General features: G+C 46.0%; 1 protein-coding gene across 1 annotated transcript in view; it reads left to right on the top strand.

The window, feature by feature from the left end:
- Positions 1-6162: 6162 nt before the first annotated feature.
- The window catches only part of DNAJC15 (DnaJ heat shock protein family (Hsp40) member C15), a 36325-nt gene continuing 17404 nt past the window's right edge, over positions 6163-25083 (top strand). Inside the window, exons 1-3 of the mRNA XM_009907558.2 lie at positions 6163-6335; positions 16772-16823; positions 18764-18837. Of these exons, the coding sequence (XP_009905860.1) occupies positions 6234-6335; positions 16772-16823; positions 18764-18837 (228 nt within the window). The 5' untranslated portion in view covers positions 6163-6233. The remainder of the gene's footprint in view (positions 6336-16771; positions 16824-18763; positions 18838-25083) is intronic.

Here is a 25083-nt window from a genome sequence, read left to right on the forward strand (position 1 = left end):
CACAGCTCGTGTCTCTTTTTGCTTTTAGAGTATATTGTGGTAATTAAAGAAACATACAAATGCTTTTAGAATCATAGAATCAATAAGGCTGGAAAAGACCTCAGAGATCATCAAGTCCAACCTGTCACCCAACACCTCATGACTAACTAAACCATGGCTTCAGGTGCCACATCCAATCCCTTTTTGAACACCTCCAGGGATGGTGACTCCACCACCTCCCTGGGCAGACCATTCCAATGGCTAACAACTCTCTCTGTGAAGAACTTACTCCTCGCCTCCAGCCTAAACTTCCCCTGGTGCAGTTTGAGACTGTGTCCTCTTGTTCTGGTGCTGGTTGCCTGGCAGAAGAGACCAACCCCCACCTGGCTACAACCTCCCTTCAGGTAGTTGAAGAGAGAAAGAAGGTCTCCCCTGAGCCTCCTCTTCTCCAGGCTAAACAATCCCAGCTCCCTCAGCCTCTCCTCATAGGGCTTGTGCTTGAGACCTTTCCCCAGCCTCATTGCCCTTCTCTGGACAGATTCAAGTGTCTCTATATTCTTCTTTAATTGAGGGGCCCAGAACTGGACCACAGTCCTCTAGGTGTGGCCTAAGTACTGTCATGGCACTGAGTACAGGGGCACAATGACTTCCCTGCTCCTCCTGGCCACACTATTTCTGATGCAGGCAATGAAGGAGCAATGAACTCCTCCAACCTCTAATCCAGGTGCAGTGACTGGGAAGATTTATTCTTCATTCATTTGTATGCACATGACAATTCAGCAAAGCTGGAGTACTGACTCTACCAGTTTTATATGATACGCTTTATGATTTCCTTGATAACTTTCAATTATACTCTCTGCCTGACCTCAAAAACTTTAATCATCAGCATGAAACTTTAGCCCCTGCCATTCTCATGTCACTGATCAGGTGCTACACTTACAGGTATTTTGGAAATTCTCAGTAGTACAAAGTAAATCAATTCCACAAGCCTTAATCTGCTATCTGTTTCTTCATTCCAGAGAGGGATACTTGCCAGCATTGATCCTGACTGCAACATGGAACACTGCAACACAGACTGTTTAGGAAAGTCATTTCCAGGAAAAGTATGCAGACAATTAACTTAAATGGCATAACAAATATAGGCAAAATTGCTACACATTAATAGTGACAATATGCTGGAACATACCACTGTTTAGGATTACATTAAAATAGTAATGGACAGATTGTCTCCACCAGCACCATCCTGTGCATAGTGTGGCACACAGCTGTGCCACGCTGAGAAGAGCTTCAGGAAGGAACCAGAACCGAAGACCCAGCTGCTTTCATTCCTTCCCTCCTTGCTTCCAAGGAAAACAATCTACAGTCTTGCACTCCTTGCAAAAGATCCATCTTCTCTTGTGTTAGTTATCTGGTTTGCTTTGCCATAACCTATATGCCACCCATGTCATACTGTCCAGAAAGCAGCAGTAGAAGCATAGCAGGTGATAGCAGGAAGATATTCAGCCCATGGATTTCCATCTCAGAGCTTGCCTAAATATATTTATTGGAACCATGGTATGACAGAGTGTTTTTAAAAGCCAAATTTTGCCACCCTCACAATGGCATGTTTCCTGAGAAGAGCTGTAATGATTATGTCCATGCAAAGTGTGCTCAAGGAGCTGACAAATGGAGATGATTTTTCTAGATGTGGTACTTTGAAATGAGGAAGCATTTGGCTGCAGTGACCATTCGACAATAGAAATATGACAAAATGTCAGAACTGCAGCCTGTGCTGAAGTTGAGCAGATTTTGACCTGTTCAGGGGTCTCAGGAGAGAGTATGGAAGGATCCCATGGGATACATGGGATCTGAAGACGAGTCCAGTTTGCTTTTCAAGGTTCATAGAATAATAGAATCAATGAGGTTGGAAAAGAACTCAGAGATCATCAAGTTCAACCTGTCACTCGAGACCTCATGACTACTAAACCATGGCACCAAGTGCCACATCCAATCCCCTCTTGAACAGCTCCAGGGATGGTGACTCCACCACCTCCCTGGGCAGCACATTCCAATGACTAACTGCTGTCTCTGTGAAGAACTTTCTCCTCACCTCAAGCCTAAACTTCCCCTGGCACAGCTTGAGACTGTGTCCTCTTGTTCTGGTGCTGATTGCCTGGGAGAAGAGACTAACCCCCTCCTGGCTACAACCTCCCTTCAGGTAGTTGTAGACAGCAAGAAGGTCTCCCCTGAGCCTCCTCTTCTCCAGGCTAAGCAACCCCAGCTGCCTCAGCCTCTCCTATAGGGCTTGTGCTCCAAACCCCTCCCCAGGGGGGAGCTTCTTCTCTGGATGCGTTCAGGCGTTTCAATGTCCTTCTTAAATTGAGGGTCCCAGAACTGGACACAGTACTAAAAGCTTAAGAATAGTCCATCCTGACAGCAAGAAGTCAAGAGTGGCAGGGAGCCTGTGTGGATGAACAAGCTGCCCTTGACTAAACTTAAATACAGAAGTGTAGAAGAGCTGGGAACAAGGTAACATGGGAAGAATATAGAGACTCCACCTGACTGTACAAGAAAGTCTGAGGAAATAAAGGTTGTTCAGCCTCTCATTGATCCCCAAGAAGGTGGAGAAGCAAGTAATTCCTGGTAGACAAGTTGACCAGAAGACTGCAAAACATTTGGGATTCCTCACCCTCCTCTATTTCACATGGATTTTATGTCATACCACTCAGGCAGATTGTGTGAATCATGGCTGTATACCTGCATGTTAGAGAAATACTTTTAAACTACCTTGGGTTTGGTGGTCCAGAATTGCCGAGCACCATTAAAATTCATTATCATTGATGTTCTGCTGATTCTTATCAAGTGAATCTTTCACGTTTCTCAGAGCAATGCAGCTCTTCTGGTCTAGAGACACTCACAAGTATTTCCTACAGTTGCCTTGTCAAACACATACATGGCCACATTGTGGCCAGCAGGAGCAGGGAGGTCATTCTGCCCTGTACTGATCACTAGTTAGGCCACACCTTGAGTCCTGTGTCCAGTTCTGGGCCCCTCAGTTTAAGAAGGATATTGAGACACTTGAATGCGTCCAGAGAAGGGCAACGAGGCTGGGGAGAGGTCTGGAGCACAGCCCTGTGAGGAGAAGCTGAGGGAGCTGGGGTTGCTCAGCCTGGAGGAGGCTCAGGGGGGACCTTCTTGCTATCTACAGCTACCTGAAGGGAGGCTGTAGCCAGGTGGGGGTTGGTCTCTTCTCCCAGGCAACAAGCACCAGAACAAGAGGACATAGTCTCATGCTGTGCCAGGGCAGGTTTAGGCTCAAGTTGAGGAGAAAGCTCTTCCCAGAAAGAGTGATTTGCCACTGGAATGTGCTGCCCAGGGAGGTGGTGGAGTCACCATCCCTGGAGGTGTTCAAAAAGGGATTGGACGTGGCACTTGAAGCCATGGTTTAGTTAGCCATGAGGTATTGGGTGACAGGTTGGACTTGATGATCTCTGAGGTCTTTTCCAATCTTATTGATTCTATGATTCTGTATGATGGATAAGCTGAGTTACTCTCATTTGTTTTACTGTCCCATTGGCCTCAGAGATTATTCTTTTTATGAGTAGGTACTTTTCAATGAGTAAATACTGCAGAAGCTGAGGGAGGAAGTACTATTTTCAATGGCCTTCCACTTTATAGATTTGCTCCCTAGTCTAATTTGTCTTCTATTTCCTGCAAAATCAGTTTTCTCCCCAATTCAAGTGTGTTTCTTCTATTAAGGCTGAGTATCTTTTAATAAAAAACCCTTATATGTCATCAGGAGAGACCTGGGCTTTTTTAGAAGAAGTTTCAGTAAAATGCAGAAGAGGAAAATTAAGGAAAAACTTGTAAAGTCCAGTATTTTCAATCATGGCAAGAGGCCTTGGGCACAAGCTCTATGAGGAGAGGCTGAGGGAGCTGGGATTGCTTAGCCTGGAGGAGGCTCAGGGGAGACCTTCTTGCTGCCTACATCTACCTGAAGGGAGGCTGTAGCCAGGTGGAGGTTGGTCTCTTCTCCCAGGCAACCAGCACCATGAGGACACAGTCTCAAGCTGCACCAGGGGAAGTTTGGCTGGTGGTGAGGAGAAAGTTCTTCACAGAGAGAGTTGTTAACTGTTGGAATATGCTGCCCAGGGAGGTGGTGGAGTCACTGCCCCTGGAGGTGTTCAAGAGGGGACTGGACATGGCACTTGGTGCCATGGTTTAGTTAGTCCTGAGGTGCTGGGTGACAGATTGGACTTGATGGTCTTTGAGGTCTTTTCCATCCTTATTGATTCTATGATTCTACGTTAACTGTGCTTGCTAATCAAAAAAGTTGTAAGTGACCTTCTATTCTGCATTGCTTCCATGCAAATCAATGAACAAAAAAGGGTCAGAAGGGGACATTTTTATTGATCCAAAAAATAGGTTTTCACATTGCAAGAAACTCAATTCTACTGAAGGTGTGAAAAAAAATGAATCATATATGATTGTATGTGTTCAATGAAGTAACAAGGACTGTATTTCTTTCCAAATGGATTACTGTATAACCTCCAATGATTTTTGTGCTGTAGAAAGTTATGAATTTGTACAAGATTAATCAAATCCTAAATATGGTCAACTCACCTTTATGGTTAATATGAGCTGTCCTTTAAAAGCTCTCTTTAAAAAGACATGAATTAAATCCAATCCCTTTTGGTGTTATAGGATTGTTAAGTACCAATCAGATATACAAAACCCTGTGTGCTTAGAATAATGCCTCAGGAGAACAATCAGTTTGAAACAGGAGGTAAGAAGAGGCATTCTTTTTGTTGAGTCACACCACTCAGCAATCTGCAGGTAATTCAACACTCTTGCCAGTACTGTAAAGTAAGAGAGAAGGAAAACCAGCATAAATGGAAAAGAAGACCTGTCACACTGCTGTACTGAGAAGAGAGTGAGCATTTTATTTTATGGTGATTGACATCTCCTGCATATAAGCAATCAGCTAAAGAAGAATTTCTGGAAAGCAAACTGCGAGCCTGTCAGCACTTTTAAAGAAATCAAAATACAAATACACTGAAACTGCTCAGAGATACCAACCAAGGTGCAAAATACACAATTATTAAACCCAGATTTCAGGCCTTTATTTTTCCTCTCCAGATGAATTTTTACCACCTTTAAAAACCCTGTATTTTTTCTAAGATAGACATGGAATGGGCTGCCCAGGGAGGTGGTGGAGTCACCATCACTGGAGGTGTTCAGGAAGTGACTGGATGGGGAGCTTGGTGCCATGGTTTAGTTGATTAGATGGCGTTGGATGATAGGTTGGACTTGATGATCACAAAGGTCTTTTCCAACCTCGTTAATTCAAATCAATTCAACTCTATTCTATTCCATTCCATTCTATTCTACTCTATGAAACATTTCAGTGTGGCCTCTGCTTTTCTCAGGTGCTTTCTCATCCTAATTTTAATGCATAAACTATAGAATAGAATAGGAATAGAATAGAATAGAATAGACCAGACCAGGTTGGAAAACACCTTCCAAATCGAGTCCAATCTATCACCCAATACCATCTAATCAACTAAACCACGACACCAAGCATCCCATCCAGTCTCCTCCTAAACACCTCCAGGGATGGTGACTCCACCACCTCCCTGGGCAGCTCATTCCAAAGGCCAATCACTCTTTCTGGGAAGAATTTCTTCCTAACATCCAGCCTAAACGCCCCCGTGGTGCACCTTGGGACTCCCATCCCCTCATCTCTGCCATCCCTCTCCCCTACCCCAGCCACTTTCTTTCTTGTCTTGGCACTCAAAACACCCAACGTTCAGTTTCCAGCTCCTCAAAACAGTGAAGACAAAGGAAGGAATCATCAGTTCCCGGTCTCCGCCCCAGCGTTACGCTGGTGGGAAGTGGCTCCCTCCCAGCCGTGAGGCGCCATCAACCTCCCGGCCGCCCTTCCTCAGAGACGCGTGAGCTACCGTGGAGGGGGTGCAGCCCCCTTCAGCGGTACAGCCGGGCTCCTCCCGTGTGAGCGACGGCGGCCACCGGGCGGAAGGCAGACGCGAAGGCCACCCTCCACCAAAGCACCACCCGACCATTCACACACACCGCCACAACCACTCAAGCACCAAGCCGCGCCGAGGCCCCAGCGCCCGGGGCAGACAGCGGGGTCCGGCGCGCCACACGCCCCGCCCCTCTCCCGGAAGCTCGGGGGGGAGGAACGAGACCGTCCTGTCAAGCAGTTTGTCCCTCTGGCCGAGCTGTAGCGGTTCTCCTCCCCGTCTTCCATCATGGAAGGAGCCGCCAACTCCTCCGAAGGCTTGCGCTATGCCGAGTACACCAGGGCTCCTACGGGCGCCGGCACGGGCCAAGCCGAGCTGGACCGAGGGCTGGTGAGCGCGCCGGGGAGGGGGAGGCAGTGTATCCCCGAGAGAGCAGAGCAGCTGTCGGCTCTGCCCCTCCTCCTTCCCTTCTTCCTCCTCCCTTCCTCCTTCCTCCTCCCCGCTCTAGGGCCCTCCGCTTGTCGCTGCCTGCAAAGCCGACGCGGGGGTCGTCGCTCCTCCCGCTCAGCCTGGTGGCGTTGAGGGGTGTCCCCTGAGGACTGGAGTGGCGGTTTGCCACCCCCCACCCCCGGCCGTCAGGCTGACACCTGCTCTGCTTCTAAGTCCCAGGGCTTTCACATTCTCTCAGGGTAACGCGTGTGAGCAGCTAGGCAGTGGATTGGGGGATCGGGCTAGCGGAGGCAGACGTTATCGGTCCCCCGGGGTGGACGGTGGACGTCAGGGAGGTCAAAGTGGTGGTGCCTGTGGTGCGAAGGCTTGTGCCTCTCACCTCAGGCCGCGCGTTGCCCTACAGCGTGGGCTGCGGGATACGCGGGAGCGCTTCAGCCCCCGCTTAAAGCGCTCTGCTGCTCCAGCGCGCACAGGCGTGAGCAGACGAGGTCTGCAATTTCGTCCTCCTGCCTTAAAAGAGAGGATACCAGTGGTATTTTCACATACTGTGTGAGTTTTATTACCCTAGGTTTGACCACTAATGGTTTTGTACAGCTCCGTTTCAGAATGCTAATCCTCACCTAATATTTTATCATACGGATGAGATTGGATGGGTCTGGAGCAGAGGCAAAGTGCAACCAAAGCTTCCAGTATCTGAAGGGGGCCTCCAAGAAGGCTGGGGAGGGACTTCTCAGGATCTCAGGTAGTGATAGGACTAGGGAGAATGGAATGAAGCTGGAGGTGGGGAGATTCAGGCTGGATGCGAGGAGGAAGTTCTTTCCCATGAGAGTGGTGAAGCCCTGGAATGGGTTGTGCAGGGAGGTGGTTGACTGTTAGCATGCAGTTGGCAATGGAACCTGCTTCAAAGTTCCTCTAGCTGAAAAACTGTCAGAAACTTCAGGCATAGTTTTAAGTACAAACCAAAAAAGCTGCTGTAAAATAAATGGCACAGATCTCCATGAGAATTGGGTGAGTATGGAGAGCAGCATCCATCATAGTATCATAGAATCAGTCAGGGCTGGAAGGGACCACAAGGATCATCTAGTTCCAAACCCCCTACGTTGGGCAGGGACACCCCACACTAGATCAGGCTGGCCACAGCCTCATCCAGCCTGCTCTTAAACACCTCCAGGGACGGGGCCTCAACCACCTCCCTGGACAACCCATTCCAGGGCTTCACCACTCTCATGGGGAAGAACTTCCTCCTCACCTCCAGCCTGAATCTCCCCACCTCCAGCTTCATTCCATTCCCCCTAGTCCTATCACTCCCTGAGAGCCTGAGCAGTCCCTCCCCAGCCTTCTTGGAGGCCCCCTTCAGATACTGGGAGGCCACAATGAGGTCACCTGGGAGCCTTCTCTTCTCCAGACTGAACAGCCCCAACTCTTTCAGTCTGTCCTCATAGGAGAGGTGCTCCAGCCCTCTGATCATCCTTGTGGCCTTTCTCTGGACACATTCCAGCTGAATGTCTAGCTGAAATTGCTTTTAATTCTCTGTTGGAAAACAAATTACATTTCATAGGAAGGTAAAACTGGAAGGAGAACATTAGATTATGAAATCAAATCTGCTGCAGATAGTTTTAATACAATCCCACTTCAAAATGTATCCGGCTCCATGTAGAGTTAATTAGGTGGTTTGCTCTGAAACAGACTTCCAATAAGATGTAGCTACTCTTCTGTGGAATAGAAGCCTTATTCTAGTTTCTATACTAAGAATAATTTCTTTCAAGTGAAAAAAAAAAAAAAAGACTAGACTAGACTAGACTAGAATAAACCAGGTTGGAAAAGACCTTCAAGATCATTGCAAGATCCAACCCATCACCCAACACCATCTAATCAACTAAACCATGGCACCAAGCGCCCCATCCAGGCTCCAATGATGGTGACTCCACCATCTCCCTGGGCAGCCAATTCCAATGGCCAATCACTCTCTCTGTGAAGAACCTCTTCCTAACATCCAATCTGAACCTCCCCTTGTGCAGCTTGAGACTGTGTCCTCTTGTTCTGGTGCTGGTTGCCTGGCAGAAGAGACCAACTCCCAACTGGCTACAGCCTCCTTTCAGGGAACTGTAGACAACAAGAAGGTATCCCTGGAACCTCCTCCAGGCTAAGCAACCCCAGCTCCCTCAGCCTCTCCTCATAGGGCTGTGCTCCAAACCCCTCCCCAACTTTGTTGCTCTTCTCTGGACACGTTCCAGCAACTCAACAACTTTCCTAAACTGAGGGGCCCAGAACTGGACACAGGACTCAAGGTGTGGCCTAACCAGTGCAGTGTACAGGGGCAGAAGGAACTCCTGCTGGCCAAGCTGTTCCCGATGCAGGCCAGGATGCCATTGGCCCTCTTGGCCACCTGGGCACACTGCAGGCTCAGCCTACTCTCAACCAGTACCCCCAGGTCCCTTTCTGCCTGGCTGCTCTCCAGCTGCTCTGACCCCAGCCTGTAGCTCTGCATGGGGTTGCTGTGGCCAATGTGCAGAACCCGGCACTTGGATGCGTTCAATCTCATGCCCTTGGACTCTGCCCATCTGTCCAGCCTGTGGATGTCCCTCTGCAAATCTTTCCTACCCTCCAGCAGATCAACTCCTGCCCCCAGCTTGGTGTCATCTGCAAACTTACTGATATTATGTACGAGAAAATACAGTTTTAGAAATACTTTTCTAGACTGGGTTTATGTGCTTCTGTATCCTGCTTCTTAGTGGTGTACAGCACTTTTTATAACACCACAAACCAAATCTCTTTAAAAGTTGAGCTTCTAGTTCAGCAGTATGCACTTGTGTGTCTTACTGGAATGTGAGTACATCCTTCCTATTTCACTGATCCATGATGAAACATGGACTAATTGCAAAATGCCATCTAACCCATCAGACCAAATTTTTATTTTCTCTCTGCTTTCTATTTGATAACACTGAAGGCTTCTGAGGCAGAAGACTGCAGAGTTCTTGCTGTGTGGCCAAAAGCCAGTTGTGAGAAGAGCAGACCCCAGCTCCCTCAGCCTCTCCTCACAGGGCTTGTGTTCCAAACCCCTCACCAACTTTGTTGCCCTTCTATGGACTCGTTCCAGCAACTCAACATCCTTCCTAAACTGAGGGGCCCGGAACTGGACACAGTACTTGAGGTGTGGCCTAACCAGTGCAGTGTACAGGGGCAGAATGACCTCCCTGCTCCTGCTGGCCACACTGTTCTTGATGCAGTCCAGGATGCCATTGGTCCTCTTGGCTGCCTAGGCACATCTGCTGGGGTTGCTTAGCCTGGAGAAGAGGAGACTCAGAGGTGACCTTATTGCTCTCTACAACTACCTGAAGGGAGGTTGTAGACAGGCAGAGGTTGGTCTCTTCTCCCAGGCAGCCAGCACCAGAACAAGAGGACACAGTCTCAGGCTGTGCCAGGGGAGGTTTAGGCTGGATGTTAGGAAGAAGTTCTATACAGAGAGAGTGATTGCCCATTGGAATGGGCTGCCTGGGGAGGTGATGGGGTCACCATCATTAAAGGTGTTCAGGAGGAGACTTGATGGGGTGCTTGGTGCCATGGCTTAGTTGTTTAGGTGGGTTGGGTTGGTTGATGGGTTGGACGCAGTGATCTTGAAGGTCTCTTCCAACCTATTCTATTCTATTCTATTCTATTCTATTCTATTCTATTCTATTCTATTCTATTCTATTCTACTTTTTTTGTTTGACTAAGCACCACCAAAATAGATAAAATCCAAATCCTATGCAAGCAGGCAGATTTTAACATTCATGAAGGTAGTGCCTGTAGCCTGTAGTCAGATGTAATAGTGTTGTGCTGAGCTTTAAAAACTGTGCATTTGAAATTCTCCTTTTGTTTATAAGTTAAGCTATTTTTGTAATTCATAGGAGAAACTGCAGTGCCAAAAAAATCACAGGTCATCATATTTTGGAATGTGGTTGAGAGCAAAGCACTGGGGATTAGGAATCTGCAAAAAAACAAAGAATATCTCATTCTTCCCTGCTCCTTCTGATAGAAATGAAGGCTAATGGAAAAATAGGTATTAAATGATTAGCCCACAGATCTCTGTATGCTAACAGTATATGATATATACCTCTGAACATACATGAGGTGATATATACCTGTGAACAGCATGAGGTGTCCCTGCCCATGGCAGGGGGGTTGGAACTAGATGATCCTTGTGGTCCCTTCCAACCCTGACTGATTCTGTGATGCTATATGTTACTGGTTAGGCCACACATTGAGTCCTGTGTCCAGTTCTGAGGCCCTCAGTTTAGGAAAGATGTTGAGTTGCTGGAACATGTCCAGAGAAGGGTAACAAAGCTGGGGAGGGGTTTGGAGCACAGCCCTGTGAGGAGAGGCTGAGGTTGCTTAGCCTGGAGAAGAGGAGGCTCAGGGGAGACCTTCTTGCTCTCTACAGCTGCCTGAAGGGAGGTTGTAGCCTGGTGGGGGTTGGTCTCTTCTGCCAGGCAACCAGCACCAGAACAAGGGGACACAGTCTCAAGCTGCACCAGGGGAGGTTTAGGCTGGATGTTAGGAAGAAGTTCTTCCCAGAAAGAGTGATTGGCCATTGGAATGGGCTGCCCAGGGAGGTGGTGGAGTTCAGCATCACTGGGGGTGTATAGGAGGAGACTGGATGTGGTGCTTGGTGCCCTGTTTTTGTTGATTAGATGGTGTTGAGTGATAGGTTGGACTTGATAATCTCATAGGGCTTTTCCAACCTCATTTATTCTATGCTATGCTATGCTATTCTATTGTGTTGTGTTGTGTTGTATTCTGTTCTGTTCTATTCTATATGTTAAATAACATGCTTTATCCTCTTTTGTTTGCCAAACACTTTGCTAATTCAGGTCTTGCAGTTGCCTTTCAATTGTTTGTGTTTTCTTATGCATTTCCATAAAGAGCTCTAAAAAAACAAAATCAGAATTCTTGGATGTAGCAAAACTTGCATTGATTTTCTGTATCTGAGAGGATTTGTTTCTGAAAACTGAACCACATAGTAAAATTCAAATGCTGAGATCAGCAGGATACCATAGGGTTGTCGACTGACCTTTGGGAGCTGATTCACTGAACAAAGAAAGGGACAGATGTTACTTTTTAGTCTTTTATTTCTTTATTTTTCCCCCTTGGATCTTAACAGAATGCCTTCATTTAAAACCTACATATTAGGAACTTCTTAATGGCTTTTTTTTTTTTGGTGGGGTAGAGGGAAGCAAGGTCAGTTCTGTCATAATTGAAAGTAATGTTTTTATGTATGTTTTTAAATGGCCTTTATGAGTCTGAAATAAAATGGATTTTCTTGCAATGGGAGCCAAAGATGGTTGTGGTGGTAGTTGTACTAGCCTGCCATAAATGAACTGATCCCTTCCACAGTGGTAGTGAGTTGCTTTCACTTAATATTGATATGAAAAGAGTTAATTTAATTAAGGCTTTGCACTTTATACTCTACATTTCAAAGCACCAGAGTATCTATGACTTACTCTTCTAAATAATCAAATTAGTTAAGTGAGCATGGAAAAGGAAGCTCAGTCAGTCTGGGCTTAAATGACTCACTGTCTAGGTCCAGAGAGGGAAAGAGACTCAGTTCTTTTGAATCTTCCTGTGTTATGAAATTAGAGGCACAAACAAGGCCAAATTATCAACAGTGAGGCTATTTATTAACAGAGTAAAGTGGATGGATAGGAAGGAGAGAGAGAAAATAGGGAGAGAGAGAGAAAATAGGGAGAGAGAAAAGGAAAGGAATTATATTACCACAGCCCTCACCCCCCAAGACAGTTTGGGTCTGTGGAGGAAGGCTGCTGCAGCTTTAGCGTGGTGGAGATGTTGGCTCTGTGGAGGAAGGCTGCTGCAGCTTTGGCCTGGAGGAGAGGTCATCCTTGTTGGCTGCACTGTCCTCCAGTGGAGGAGGGGAGGGAGAGATCCCAAAGTCCAAGTCCAAGCCCTTCTCTGAGCAGCCTCTTCAGCTCCATGAGTTGCAGCAGGTGGAACTTAGGACATGGAGAGAGGGTTCCTCCTGGTCTGTTTCTTCCAGGCTACATGGTGATATCTCTGTCCTTTTCTCTCCTGGTATTTTCTTTGTTTTTCTTCAGAGCAGCGTTGCCCAGGTCTTTTCCTTTCCTTGTGTTTTCCTTCTCCTCAGCTAGTAGTTGCCCAGATCTTTTATACAGTGTTTTAGGTATGTATATTCCAGAGAGTATCCATAGCACTGGCCTCTGTCCATTATTTCCAGGGCAGCTGCACTCTGCTGAGCAGTCTTTATCTATGCGCCTTCCAGAGAGTCATTATCCAGTGGCAAATGCCCAATACACATCAGCTATTGTCTGGGCAAGCAGCAAAGGTGATTTTATCTTTGAGTCACATCAAGAGAGACAAGATTTAGTCTCTCACACTCACTGGTTAGAATCTGAGGTCACTACATTTACTGACATGGTTTTTCTCACAAAAAGACAAGCCATGCTATCTTTCTTACATTATAACCTGAATTTGAATCAGGCTATATTCAACCCATAATATATATTCACATTGTTGTGACAGGTTACCACTTAGCTACTATGTGGTAGGTGTCTCTTCTCTAACCTGCTCATAATGCAAACAAACTGCATTGCCATAAACTGCTGCTTTGTGAAGCGAGGGGTAAATTCAGTAAGAGATGAATCCCCTTGTATTCTAGCCAAGTCCTCAGAGATTAGAGAGGCTAGGTGCAGCTGGACTTAGTTCTTAATAGGAATGCCAATTAGGATGGGTTGGTGTAGGTCCTACACCAGACACACTGACAGCTGCTTTGCTGTAGGCCCAGTTCCCTTCAAGGGGAGCCGTCAGATGTGTGAATAGCAACACGGTTTCCCATGAGGATGTGTCCAGCACCAGATGCACAAACAGCCTAATTTGCTGTAGGTCTGGTTGCACTTCAGCAGTTGGATGCACCAATGACAGGGTTTATTTACACTTGCAGCATACATACAGATTCCTTACGATTGCTGCTGATAGGGACTTAGCCTCAGAGATCGCTGTACGGCTGTAAGAAAATACAATTGTAATTACATGCATAATTACTCAGGACAAAGTATGCTCAGCAGTGTTGAGGTCACAGCTTACTAAAAGGGCATCCCTTCTGAGGAGGGAGGGCAAGGAGGACAAAACCTGTCAGTGTCTCCCTAGAGCTTTGTTGTCAAGTTCTTGTCCACAGATTGTGTTCCGTAAAGGGCTAATCCTTAACCCTCAATGTTTCTATTGTCTGAAGTGTGGGAGTGGAACTGTATCTGTGTCACTGAGTGGGCTTTTCAGTTACACAGACATTTCTTGGTGCTTCTTTCAGACTTGATGTAAAAATCAAGTTCTCCCAGTAAAAGTTGATTGTGGTCTGAAATAGTTAACTGTTAGAATGGAGTAGAATAGAATAGAATAGAATAGAATAGAATAGAATAGAATAGAATAGAATAGAATAGAATAGAATTAACCAGGTTGGAAAAGACCTTCAAGATCATTGAGTCCAACCCATCATCCAACACCATCTAATCAACTAAACCATGGCACCAAGCACCCCATCCAGTCTCTTCCTAAACACCTCCAGTGATGGTAACTCCATCACCCCCCTGGGCAGCACATTCCAATGGCAAATCACTATTTCTGGGAAGAACTTCTTCCTAACATCCAGCCTAAACCTCCCCTGGACTGTGTCCTCTTGTTCTGGTGCTGGTTGCCTGGGAGAAGAGACCAACCTCCACCTGGCTACAGCCTCCCTTCAGGTAGTTGTAGACAGCAAGAAGGTCTTCCCTGAGCCTCTTCTTCTCCAGGTATAGCAACCCCAGCTCCCTCAGCCTCTCCTCACAGGGCTGTGCTCCAAACCCCTCCCCAGCTTTGTTGCCCTTCTCTGGACCCCTTGCAGCAACTCAGCATCTCTCCTAAACTGAAGGGCCCAGAACTGGACACATTACTCAGGATGTGGCCTGACCAGTGCTGAGTGCAAGGGCAGAATGACCTCCCTGCTCCTGCTGGCCACACTGTTCCTTATACAGGCTAGGATGCCATTGGCCTTCTTGGCTTGTGCATAAGCAAGGCAAAAGAAATGCTAGGGCAACTCCTGGCCCCAACCAACATTCTTTTTGGTCCCATCACACACATGGACAGCTGAGCCTTCACACAGTCACTGTGTGTTTTAGACCTGCATGCTCATTAGCAGTTATGCTTTCTTATTTCCAGTATTTGTGCTTTGAACAACCATATTTCTCAACTATCGTGGTGGTTGTACCTTAACTCAAATTGTGGGCAGTCTTTTGTGCCTGTCTTGAGCTTCCCATCACTTTGACCTAGTTTCCTAGCTTGTTTTTATATGCCTGTTGATACTGCATTCTGTTCCTATTCTAGAGCTGCTGCTTTGCTGCTTTTGTACCTGCTGTCTTCCAGGCAGCACTCGCTGTCACTAACTGCTAGTACTGTCCACTGAGAGTCAAATAATGCATCCCAGTGGACATGACTGGCTTTATCAAAGGCCCTCAGAGATCCCAGGTTGTGTTGCCAGACTACTGTGCTGTTTCTGCACTGAACTGACAAGAATCCAGGTAGTTTTTATTTGCCTGGTCTCTGTGCTTGGCCTTACCTGTGATGCGGTGTCTGCTGTTAGAGGCTTACCAGTGGCAGCACACTTTATTGTGAACTCCTGACTCAAACCACCTTTTTCTGGTGGCAAAGCAAGTGTACTTCATTTGAACAAGCACAAGCTAATAAATATATATTATTTTTTGTCAGTGTGATCTATTTAACACCTTGTTGAGCTCTTAATTGTCTGTGACCACTTAGTATAAGATTCTTGCTGTCACTCTGAACAGCGCAAAGAAAGCCTCTGCCGATTACAAATCCATGGTCACGAGCCAGGGAACAGAAGAATACAGAATTTCTGTGAGGTTATGGCATTTTCAGGAGCGTGGCTGTTTCTGGTTAATGTCTAAACAGGAACAAAAAGAAGAGAGAAGAGCTGGGAAGAGTTTTGTTTCAGTGAGGAGATGGAGCTGTCTGCATCGCCGCTTTATATCCCCTGCCGTTTAGGATGACGTACTTACCTCTCTTCATGGTTTAAAGATGAGGGGAAATCTTGTGGAACTGAAAGGAACAACAGACATAAAACTGCTACATTATTTTTACATTCAGAAATGAATGCTAATATCAAGGCTGAAGACTATACTGAGATGAAAGGCTTGGCTTACTAAAATGGTATAGACAGGAAGATTTTTAGTGCAGGAAACTCACCCAGTCTTAACTTTGGAGCTCCGCTTTCAGTACTGGAAACCTCTAGGCCACTGCAGTATTCTGTTATGCAGATAGCTGGAATAGCTCCATCTAGGTAGATGGGAGGTTGGTACTTAGATAAAATCCATCAGATCCAGAGCCCAGATACAGAAAAATATAGATTGGCTCAGAGGTGGCTACTGCTTTTTCTGTACTGAGCTCAATACTGCAGGCAGAAATCATGGATACTTGTCTTCAGAGCTGAAACTCTTGATGGCAGTGCCTTCAGTGTTTGATAGTAAGCTGAACATGAGCCAGCACTGTGCCCAGGTGGCCAAGAAGGCCAGTAGCATCCTGGCCTGGATCAGGAACAGTGAGGCCAGCAGGAGCAGGGAGGTCATTCTGCCCCTGTACTCAGCACTGGTCAGGCCACATCCTGAGTCCTGTGTCCAGTTCTGGGCCCCTCAGTTTAGGAGAGATGTTGAGTTGCTGGAAGGTGTCCAGAGAAGGGAGGTTGTAGACAGATGGGGGTTGGTCTCTTCTCCCAGGCAACCAGCACCAGAACAAGAGGACACAGTCTCAAGATGCACCAGGGGAGGTATAGATTGGATGTTAGGAAGTTCTTCCCAGAAAGTGATTTGCCTTTGGAATGTGCTGCCCAGGGAGGTGGTGGAGTCACCATCACTGAAGGTGTTTAGGAAGAGGCTGGATGGGGTGCTTGGTGCCATGGTTTAGTTGATTAGATGGTGTTGGGTGATAGGTTAGACTCGATTATCTCAAAGTTCTCTTCCAACCTGGTCTATTCTATTCTATTCTATTCTATTCTATTCCATTCCATTCCATTCCATTCCATTCCATTCCATTCCATTCCATTCTTTGTGTTTGTTTTTTTTGTCATTGCATACTATGAGCTGCTTTGTCTGTGTTTTTGCACTGATTTGATACTAACTGCTTCCAAGTCAAACCTGATGCATTGGCATGGGTTAATGGAACTGAACTATAAAATCTAGTGTAGCCTGTGGAATAAAGAACTTCTGTCTTTGTGTACATTATGTATGAAGTGTCCACAGCAGGCATCAGAAATCACTGTTAAAGGCACATATATTTTAAATGAGAATTTGCATGACATTCTGATTCCTGTTTTTCTGCTTCAGGCCAAAACTATGATAGCAGTTGGACTTGGTGTTGCAACTGTTGCATTTGCAGGTAAGTTAAATAACTAGCTGAATGTGAAGCTATTGCTTGTGAGCTGCTGTTTCCAAAAGGGGTAATGAAACTTTTATGATCATAAATAGTGGAGAGGTTGCTTGACAGTGCTGTGGAGGATTGTATCCAGTTATTGCTCCTGTCCCATCAAAATCCTTGACACATTTCCCAAAATTCTTTTTGAATAGTCACTGCTGGAAAAAAAAACTGCTTTTCTGAGCAGCAGCTAAAAGGTTCCACCTGCTTTTTATTTGCAAAATGCAATGTGAAAATCTTACTTTGTTTATTTAATACCATATGGCAAGGTGGAGCTTCTCTAGTACAGAAGAGTGCGACAGGATCTTGTAACGTGACGGTGATAGGGATCAGTGCTGGTGCCCATCCTGTTCAATATCCTTATTGATGATCTGGATGAGGGGATTGAGTCAGTCATCAGTAAGTTTGCAGGTGACACCAAGTTGTGGGCAGGTGTTGATCTGTTAGAAGGTAGAAGGGCTCTGCAGAGGGATCTTGACAGGCTGGACAGATGGGCAGAGTCCATTAAGCAGTTGGTTTGTCTATGTTCTGGTATAGAAGCAGAAGAGGAACGGTCTTACAATTTCTGCTGCTGGTTAGGCTTATATATTAGTGGTAGCTAATGATAAAGTGGTAACAGACAACATTAGGAACATGAGGGAATAGAATAGAATAGAATAGAATAGAATAGAATAGAATAGAATAGAATAGAATAGACCAGGTTGGAAGAGACCTTTGAGATCATTGAGGTGACCTAATTGTGGCCTTCCAGTATCTGAAAGGGGCCTACAAGAAGGCTGGGGAGGGACTTCTCAGGATATCAGGGAGTGATAGGACTAGGGGGAATGGAATGAAGCTGGAGGTGGGGAGATTCAGGCTGGAGGTGAGGAGGAAGTTCTTCACCGTGAGAGTGGTGAAGCCCTGGAATGGGTTGTCCAGGGAGGTGGTTGAGGCCCCATGCCTGGAGGTGTTTAAGACCAGGCTGGATGAGGTTGTGGGCAGCCTGGTCTAGTGTGGGGTGTCCCTGCCTGTGGCAGGGGGGTTGGAACTAGATGATCCTTGTGGTCCCTTCCAACCCTGACTGATTCTATAATAGTTACTCAAAACAGCAATTAAGTTGAAGGGAATTACAGGGAAAATCCTGCAGTAACATAGCACAGCTCTGTGAACTTCAGAACGAAGACCTGCTTTCTACCTCTGAGAACACAGTCTTGAGTTCCCTCTAGACTTTCCTAGTTACAGACATTCACTGCTGGTAGGGAATTGAATGGTTCCTAATCCCAGAAGATCCTCTTTTTGTGAGGAAATAAAAAATGCAGTGCTTACAAGATGTGTGCTTAAGCATACAAAATCACAGCAAGAAACATATAGCACGTAGATTTCCTTTTTTAAAGGCATAACCCTTGAAGAGTAGTTAATAAATAATGTATATCCAATGCTAATGTTTCATACTGCCCTCTTTCTTGAACTTCCCAGGCAGATACAGAATAGAAATAGAAATATGAATAGAAATAGAATAGAATAGAATAGAATAGAATAGAATAGAAGAATAGAATAGAATAGAATAGAATAGAATAGAATAGAATAGAATAGAATAGAATTAGAATAGAATAGAATTAACCATGTTGGAAAAGACCTTTGAGATCATCAAGTCCAACCTGTCATCCAACACCATCTAATCAACTAAACCATGGCACTAAGCGCCCCATCCATTCTCTTCTTAAACACCTCCAGTGGTGGTGACCCCAGCACCTCCCTGGGCAGAGCAGAAAAATTAGTAAGGAAGAGTTTTGATTTTATTTTCAACTTTGTTGTTTTCTTTTCCTGTAAGCTGATGAACATCAATGTGAGACTTCCACCCCACCCCCCTCTCCCTCTTGTAATGAATGTTGGCTATAATTCAATTTGACTTCAATCTCTTCCAGGTCGTTATGCTTTCCATCTTTGGAAGCCATTGGGGCAGGCAGTTACAGAGACAGCAAAGAGGATTTCAACTTCTGTAAGTTTAGAAGTTGCTGTATGCTACATTTATGATTTTATATTTCATGTGCTTAGACATTTTATGTTAAATATGGTAAGTGCCACTTAGATTATGTTTTTTTCCCAAGCTGGGGATGGTCCTTAATGTGTGTATTATGGCATATTATCTGGTATGTTTTAAATCCCTTTGGATGAAGCTATATCAAAAGATGATTGAAGTTTGAGAAACAGTTCTAATTTCCCTGGTGATGTTCTGTGTTTCAGAACTCAGTGCTAGGAAGAGCATGATAAATTGGTGAGGTGCACGCTGAGAAAATGGCTAATTCTTCGAGATTGCAAAGTGATGACATGCAGTTTCATTTCAGGAAGTTAAAATGACACAATTTAATCATTTTTCTTTCTGATACCAGGTTAAAAATCAGTATCAGTATCACAGTATCACTAAGGTTGGAAAAGACCTCGAGGATCATCGAGTCCAACCTGTCACCACAGATCTCATGACTAGACCATGACACCAAGTGCCACGTCCAATCCCCTCTTGAACACCTTCAGGGATGGTGACTCCACCACCTCCCTGGGCAGCACATTCCAATGGCCAACCACTCTTTCTGGGAAGAACTTCTTTCAGTATCACTAAAGTTCTTCCTAACATCCAGCCTAAACCTCCCCTGGTGCAGCTTGAGACTGTGTCCTCTTGTTCTGGTGCTGGTTGCCTGGGAGAAGAGACCAACCCCCAGCTGTCTACAACCTCCCTTCAGGTAGTTGTAGAGAGCAATAAGGTCACCCTTATTGCAGATTGTTTACCTGGACTCAGTGGCACTAAGGTGAGTCAGCAGGGGGGACAAAGGGGTTTTGAGTCACACACACAGAAGCATGTTCTGGTAATATTTGGGGTACAATCCTGGTCATAAGCACCTTTCACTACAGGTGTTCTTTCAGAGCTGCACCAGGGCAAGTTTATGCTGTAGGTGAGGAGAAAGTTCTTTACAGAGTTGTTAGCCATTGGAATGTGCTGCCCAGGGAGGTGGTGGAGTCACCATCCCTGGAGGTGTTCAAGAGGGGATTGGACATGGCACTTGGTGCCATGGTTTAGTAGTCCTGAGGTGTTGGGTCACAGGTTGGACTTGATGATCTCTGAGGTCTTTTCCAACCTTATTGATTCTATGATTCTGTAGTCTGTGAGCACTTACCTGCAGTTGAAGGAATACATTTGCACTGTTGTTGCTGATGGGTGAGGATGTTGAGGGAGTAGTTATTGAAGATTATTATTTCCTGAAAAATTATTACATTAAATTAGGGTTTTTTAAGTCATCATTAGCATTCTACCTATTAGTGTGAGACCACTTGCAACACAGAGCCATGTACTGTATACAGACAAACTCTAGGGTCTGAATTAATGTGCTGCCTGTACTTTGCGTTGTGCTGATGGTGCAAGTTTGATCAGTGCAAGAGTGCTGGGGAGGGGGAGACTCAAAATATGGGCTGTCCTCTTGGGGCTGCTCCACACCTGTTCATAATTGTAATGTGTATCAGTCAGAAATGATGCTCCTGGATCAGGTTTTTCTCCCTGTCCCTCGATTGCATTGCTGTTAGGAGACCAACACCATTAAAAAAAAACACCTAAAAAGTATCTTTCTTCCTCTTTTGAAAGTAATTGAAAGATTCCCAAGCTGCCTGCCAAAGCAGCAGAGGGGACTTTAGGTACTGAGAATTAAATTGGTATGGATTCATTCTGACTTGCCAGCTTGCTAGAAGTAGCTAGCAATGAGGACATGTGGCTTCAGTCTTCACCCTCCCTCTCTAGTGGTTTTAGTGCAGCATTTCTCCTGCTATCCATTTGTAGATAAAGGCTGGAGAATCTAAATTCAGACATGTTCACATGAGAAAGCAGAGAGTGACTCTTTTTAACACATTGAAATATGACATGCTACTGTGCAGAGAGGTGTCTGTTCCTAGGAAACTGTATGCTTCAATACTGGTATACTGGCTGAACCAAGCTTGTTACAGGCCTGTCCAATTTTTACCACAGTGGCTTTGAATCCTGCAGAACTCATGAACAGCCATGGCTGGGGTTGGAGTGGCTGGAGAGCAGCCAGGCAGAACAGGACCTGGGGGTACTGGTTGACAGAGTGCCCAGGTGGCCAATAAGGCCAATGGTATCCTGGCCAGGATCAGAAATAGTGTGGCCAGCAGGAGCAGGGAAGTCATTCTGTCCCTGTACTCAGCACTGGTTAGGCCACACTTTGAGTCCTGTGTCCAGTTCTGGGGCCCTCAATTTAAGAAGGATATTGAGTCACTTGAATATGTCCAGAGAAGGGCAATGAGGCTGGGGAGAGGCCTTGAGCACAGCCCTGTGAGGAGAGGCTGAGAGAGCTGGGGCTGCTTAGCCTGGAGAAGAGGAGGCTCAGGGGAGACCTTCTTGCTCTCTACAACTACCTAAAAGTTGGTTGTAGCCAGGTGGGGGTTGATCTCTTCTCCCAGGCAACCAGCACCAGAACAAGAGGAAACAGTCTCAAGCTGCACCAGGGGGGGTTTAGACTCAAGGTGAGGAGAAAGTTCTTCCCAGCAAGAGTGATTGGCCATTGGAATGTGCTGCCCAGGGAGGTGGTGGAGTCACCATCCCTGGAGGTGTTCAAGAAAGGACTGGATATGGCACTTGGTGCCATGGTTTAGTTAGTCCTGAGGTATTTGGTGTCAGGTTGAACTTGATGATCTCTGAGGCCTTTTCCAACCTTACTGATTTTATGATTCTATGAAAGAGCAACCTAAGCTTCTGCATTCTCAGTGTTCCTAGTCCCTGGAGCTACATTGTGCTTTCTCATCTTGCTTTACAGCCCAGAATTCTATGTTGATTTCTAGAGTAGTATCTCTCTCCCACTATTCTATTTCTGAACTTGAATGTACAAGTTTTCAGTGTAAGACAGGATCAGCTGAATACAGTAAAAACTCTCTTTTCCTATTAGCCTTTAACTGTGTGTGTTTGTCATCTTTACATTTGTAAGGGTAGTGATCATATTTTTCTTCTACAATCATAGTTCAAGTTTAAGATCCTTTTATAATTCTTGGCCAAGGTTATTTGTTCTTTACTGCTCTACAACTACTACTTTCTTGGAGTGTAATTTTGCCAAGTTGCTTCTTTTCTCCCCTTTGGCCAAGAAGGCCAACAGCATCCTGGCCTGCATCAGAAATAGTGTGGCCAGTAGGAACACGGAAGTCATTGTGCCCCTATAGTCAGCACTGGTTAGGCCACACCTAGAGTACTGTGTCCAGTTCTGGACCCCTCAGTTTAGGAAGGATATTGAGACTCTTGAATGTGTCCAGAGAAGGGCAGCAAGGCTGGGGAGCAGCCTTGAGCACAAGCCCTATGAGGAACAGCTGAGGGAGCTGGGGTTGCTTAGCCTGGAGAAGAGGAGGCTCAGGGGAGACCTTCTTTCTGTCTACAACTACCTGAAGGGAGGTTGTAGCCAGGTGGGGATTGGTCCCTTCTTCCCGGCAACCATCACCAGAACAAGAGGACACAGTCTCAAGCTGTGCCAGGGGAGGTTTAGACTCGAGGTGAGGAGGAAGTTCTTCACTGAGCGAGTCATTCGTCATTGGGATGTGCTGCCCAGGGAGGTGGTGGAGTCGCTGTCCCTGGAGGTGTTCAAGGGGATATTGGACGTGGCACTTGGTGCCATGGTCTAGTCGTGAGGTCTGTTGGGACAGGTTGGACTTGATGATCCTTGGGGTCTCTTCCAACCTTGGTTATACTGTGATACTGTGATACTGTGAAGTTCTTCACAGAGAGAGTTGTTAGCCATTGGAATGTGCTGCCCAGGGTGGTGGTGGAGTCACCATCCCCGGAGGTGTTCAAGAGGGGACTGGATGTGGCACTTGAAGCCATGGTTTAGTAGTCCTGAGCTGTTGGGTGACAGGTTGGACTTGATGATCTCTGAGGTCTTTTCCAACCTTATTGATTCTAAGATTCTATGATTTCCTGTTTATAACAGGAAATAACAATAGAGAAAACATTAGGTACAAAATTCCTGTGTAAGTGCTTGTTGTCCAAGCTTCTTCTTTTGGTGGCCCTATCTGATTTTGTTTGGGTAATTTGAGCTGTTGAGTATAAATTGTGTATTAGCACTTCCATCACGTTTCTCTACATCATGCTGCCCTCTAAGCTGCACTGTCAAAGGAAATCAAGCAGTTAGTAGTACTTCTACCTGTGCTTGCTGGAAAGCATCTCATGACCTTTAGTGTTGTAGTGGTTTTAGGCTATGCCTTTAAAATTTAGTCACAGATTTTGAGCAGAAAAGTGGAAAAATATAAATGAATCATTATTGGGTGTCAAAAGGAAAGCAAAACATTATTCTAAACAAATTCATTGGATAAATGTCTAGAACAAGATGACTTGTACCAAAACAATTCTATCTTTTCTGATCTCTGCTGTTTGCTTTACTCAGGAGAGGTTGACCTGCTTGTCAGCTGGCCTTGGCTGAGCTGTTTAGTTAAGCCTAACTCACTGCTTTCTCTCTGCTCCTCTTATCTTGGGGGACAGGGGGACGGGGGGGCGGGCAGTGGAACAGCTTCCCTGGTCTCTGACCTGGGAGGTTTTAGTGTTCTTTGCTAATTGTAAATATCTGTATAATATGGAATAGATTAGAATGGAATGGAATAGGATAGGATAGGGTAGGATAGGATAGGATAGGATAGGATAGGATAGGATAGGATAGGATAGGATAGGATAGGATAGGATAGGATAGGATAGACTGGATTGGAAGAGACCTTCAAGATCATCACGACCAACCTATCATCCAACACCACCTAATCAACTAAACCACACAACCAAGCACCCCATCAAGTCTCCTCCTGAACACCTCCAATGATGGTGACTCCACCACCTCCCCAGGCAGCCCATTCCAATGGCAAATCACTCTCTCTATGTAGAACTTCTTCCTAACCTCCAGCTTAAACCTCCCCTGGTGCAGAGGACTGTGTCCTCTTGTTCTGGTGCTAGTTGCCTGGGAGAAGAGACCAACCTCTGCCTGTCTACAACCTCTCTTCAGGTAGTTACATAGAATACATAGAATAGAATACATAGAATAAACCAGGTTGGAAGAGACCTTCAAGATCATCGCGTCCAACCCATCAACCAATCCAACACCCCCCAAGCAACTAACCCACAGCACCAAGCACCCCGTCAAGTCTTCTCCTAAAAACCTCCAGTGATGGCGACTCCACCACCTCCCCAGGCAGCCCATTCCAATGTGCAATCACTCTTTCTGTATAGAACTTTTTTCTAACATCCAGCCTGAATCTCCCCTGGCGCAGCCTGAGACTGTGTCCTCTTGTTCTGGTACTGCTTGCCTGGGAGAAGAGACCAACATCCATCTGTCTACAACCTCCCTTCAGGTAGTTGTAGACAGCAAGAAGGTCTCCCCTAAGCCTCCTCTTCTCCAGGCTAAGCAACCCCAGCTCCCTCAGCCTCTCCTCACAGGGCTGTGCTCCAAACCCCTCCCCAGCTTTGTTGCCCTTCTCTGGACACCTTCCAGCAACTCAACATCTTTCCTAAACTGAGGGGCCCAGAACTGGACACAGGACTGGAGGTGTGGCCTGACCAGTGCAGTGTACAGGAGCAGTATGACTTCCCTGTTCCTGCTGGCCACACTGTTCCTGATGTAGGCCAGGAAGCCATTGGCCCTCTTGGCTGCTTGGGCACCCTGCTGGCTCATGTTCAGCCTACCATCGAGCAGTACCCTCAGGTCCCTCTCTGCCTGGCCGCTCTGCAGCCACTCTACTCTGACCCCAGCCTGTAGCTCTGCATGGGGTTGCTGTGGCCAATGTGCAGAACCCAGCACTTGGATGTGTTCAATCTCATGCCCTTGGAGATTTAGCACATCCAAGTGCCAGGTTCTGCACATTGGCCACATTTGATATTGTCAATTTAATATTGTAAATCCTTTCTATTTTGTACATATTCATTGCATTCCATTATAGAGTGTAGTGCTGGTTTGTAAATACAGCTTTATTTGCTTCTAACTGAGTTGGTCTGGCACAGTTAATGCTGGGGGGGAAAAACTTCAACCCACCACATTACAAAATAATGGGCGCCCAGCATGGGTCAATTGCTTGATTGGTTAATTCCTGCTCAGATTAATGAAGCAAAATGAAGCTGTTTTGGGTTTTGTGGCATTTGCTGTGACTGTGATCCTGTACAGGTGGTGCATGTCAGCCATGACTGAAAAGCTGGGTAGATATTGGGCATATAAGATGCTTCTTTGGTTTA

The sequence above is a fragment of the Dryobates pubescens genome, chromosome 7 (assembly GCF_014839835.1).
Source record: "Dryobates pubescens isolate bDryPub1 chromosome 7, bDryPub1.pri, whole genome shotgun sequence".
Classification (NCBI taxonomy): Eukaryota; Metazoa; Chordata; class Aves; order Piciformes; family Picidae; genus Dryobates; species Dryobates pubescens.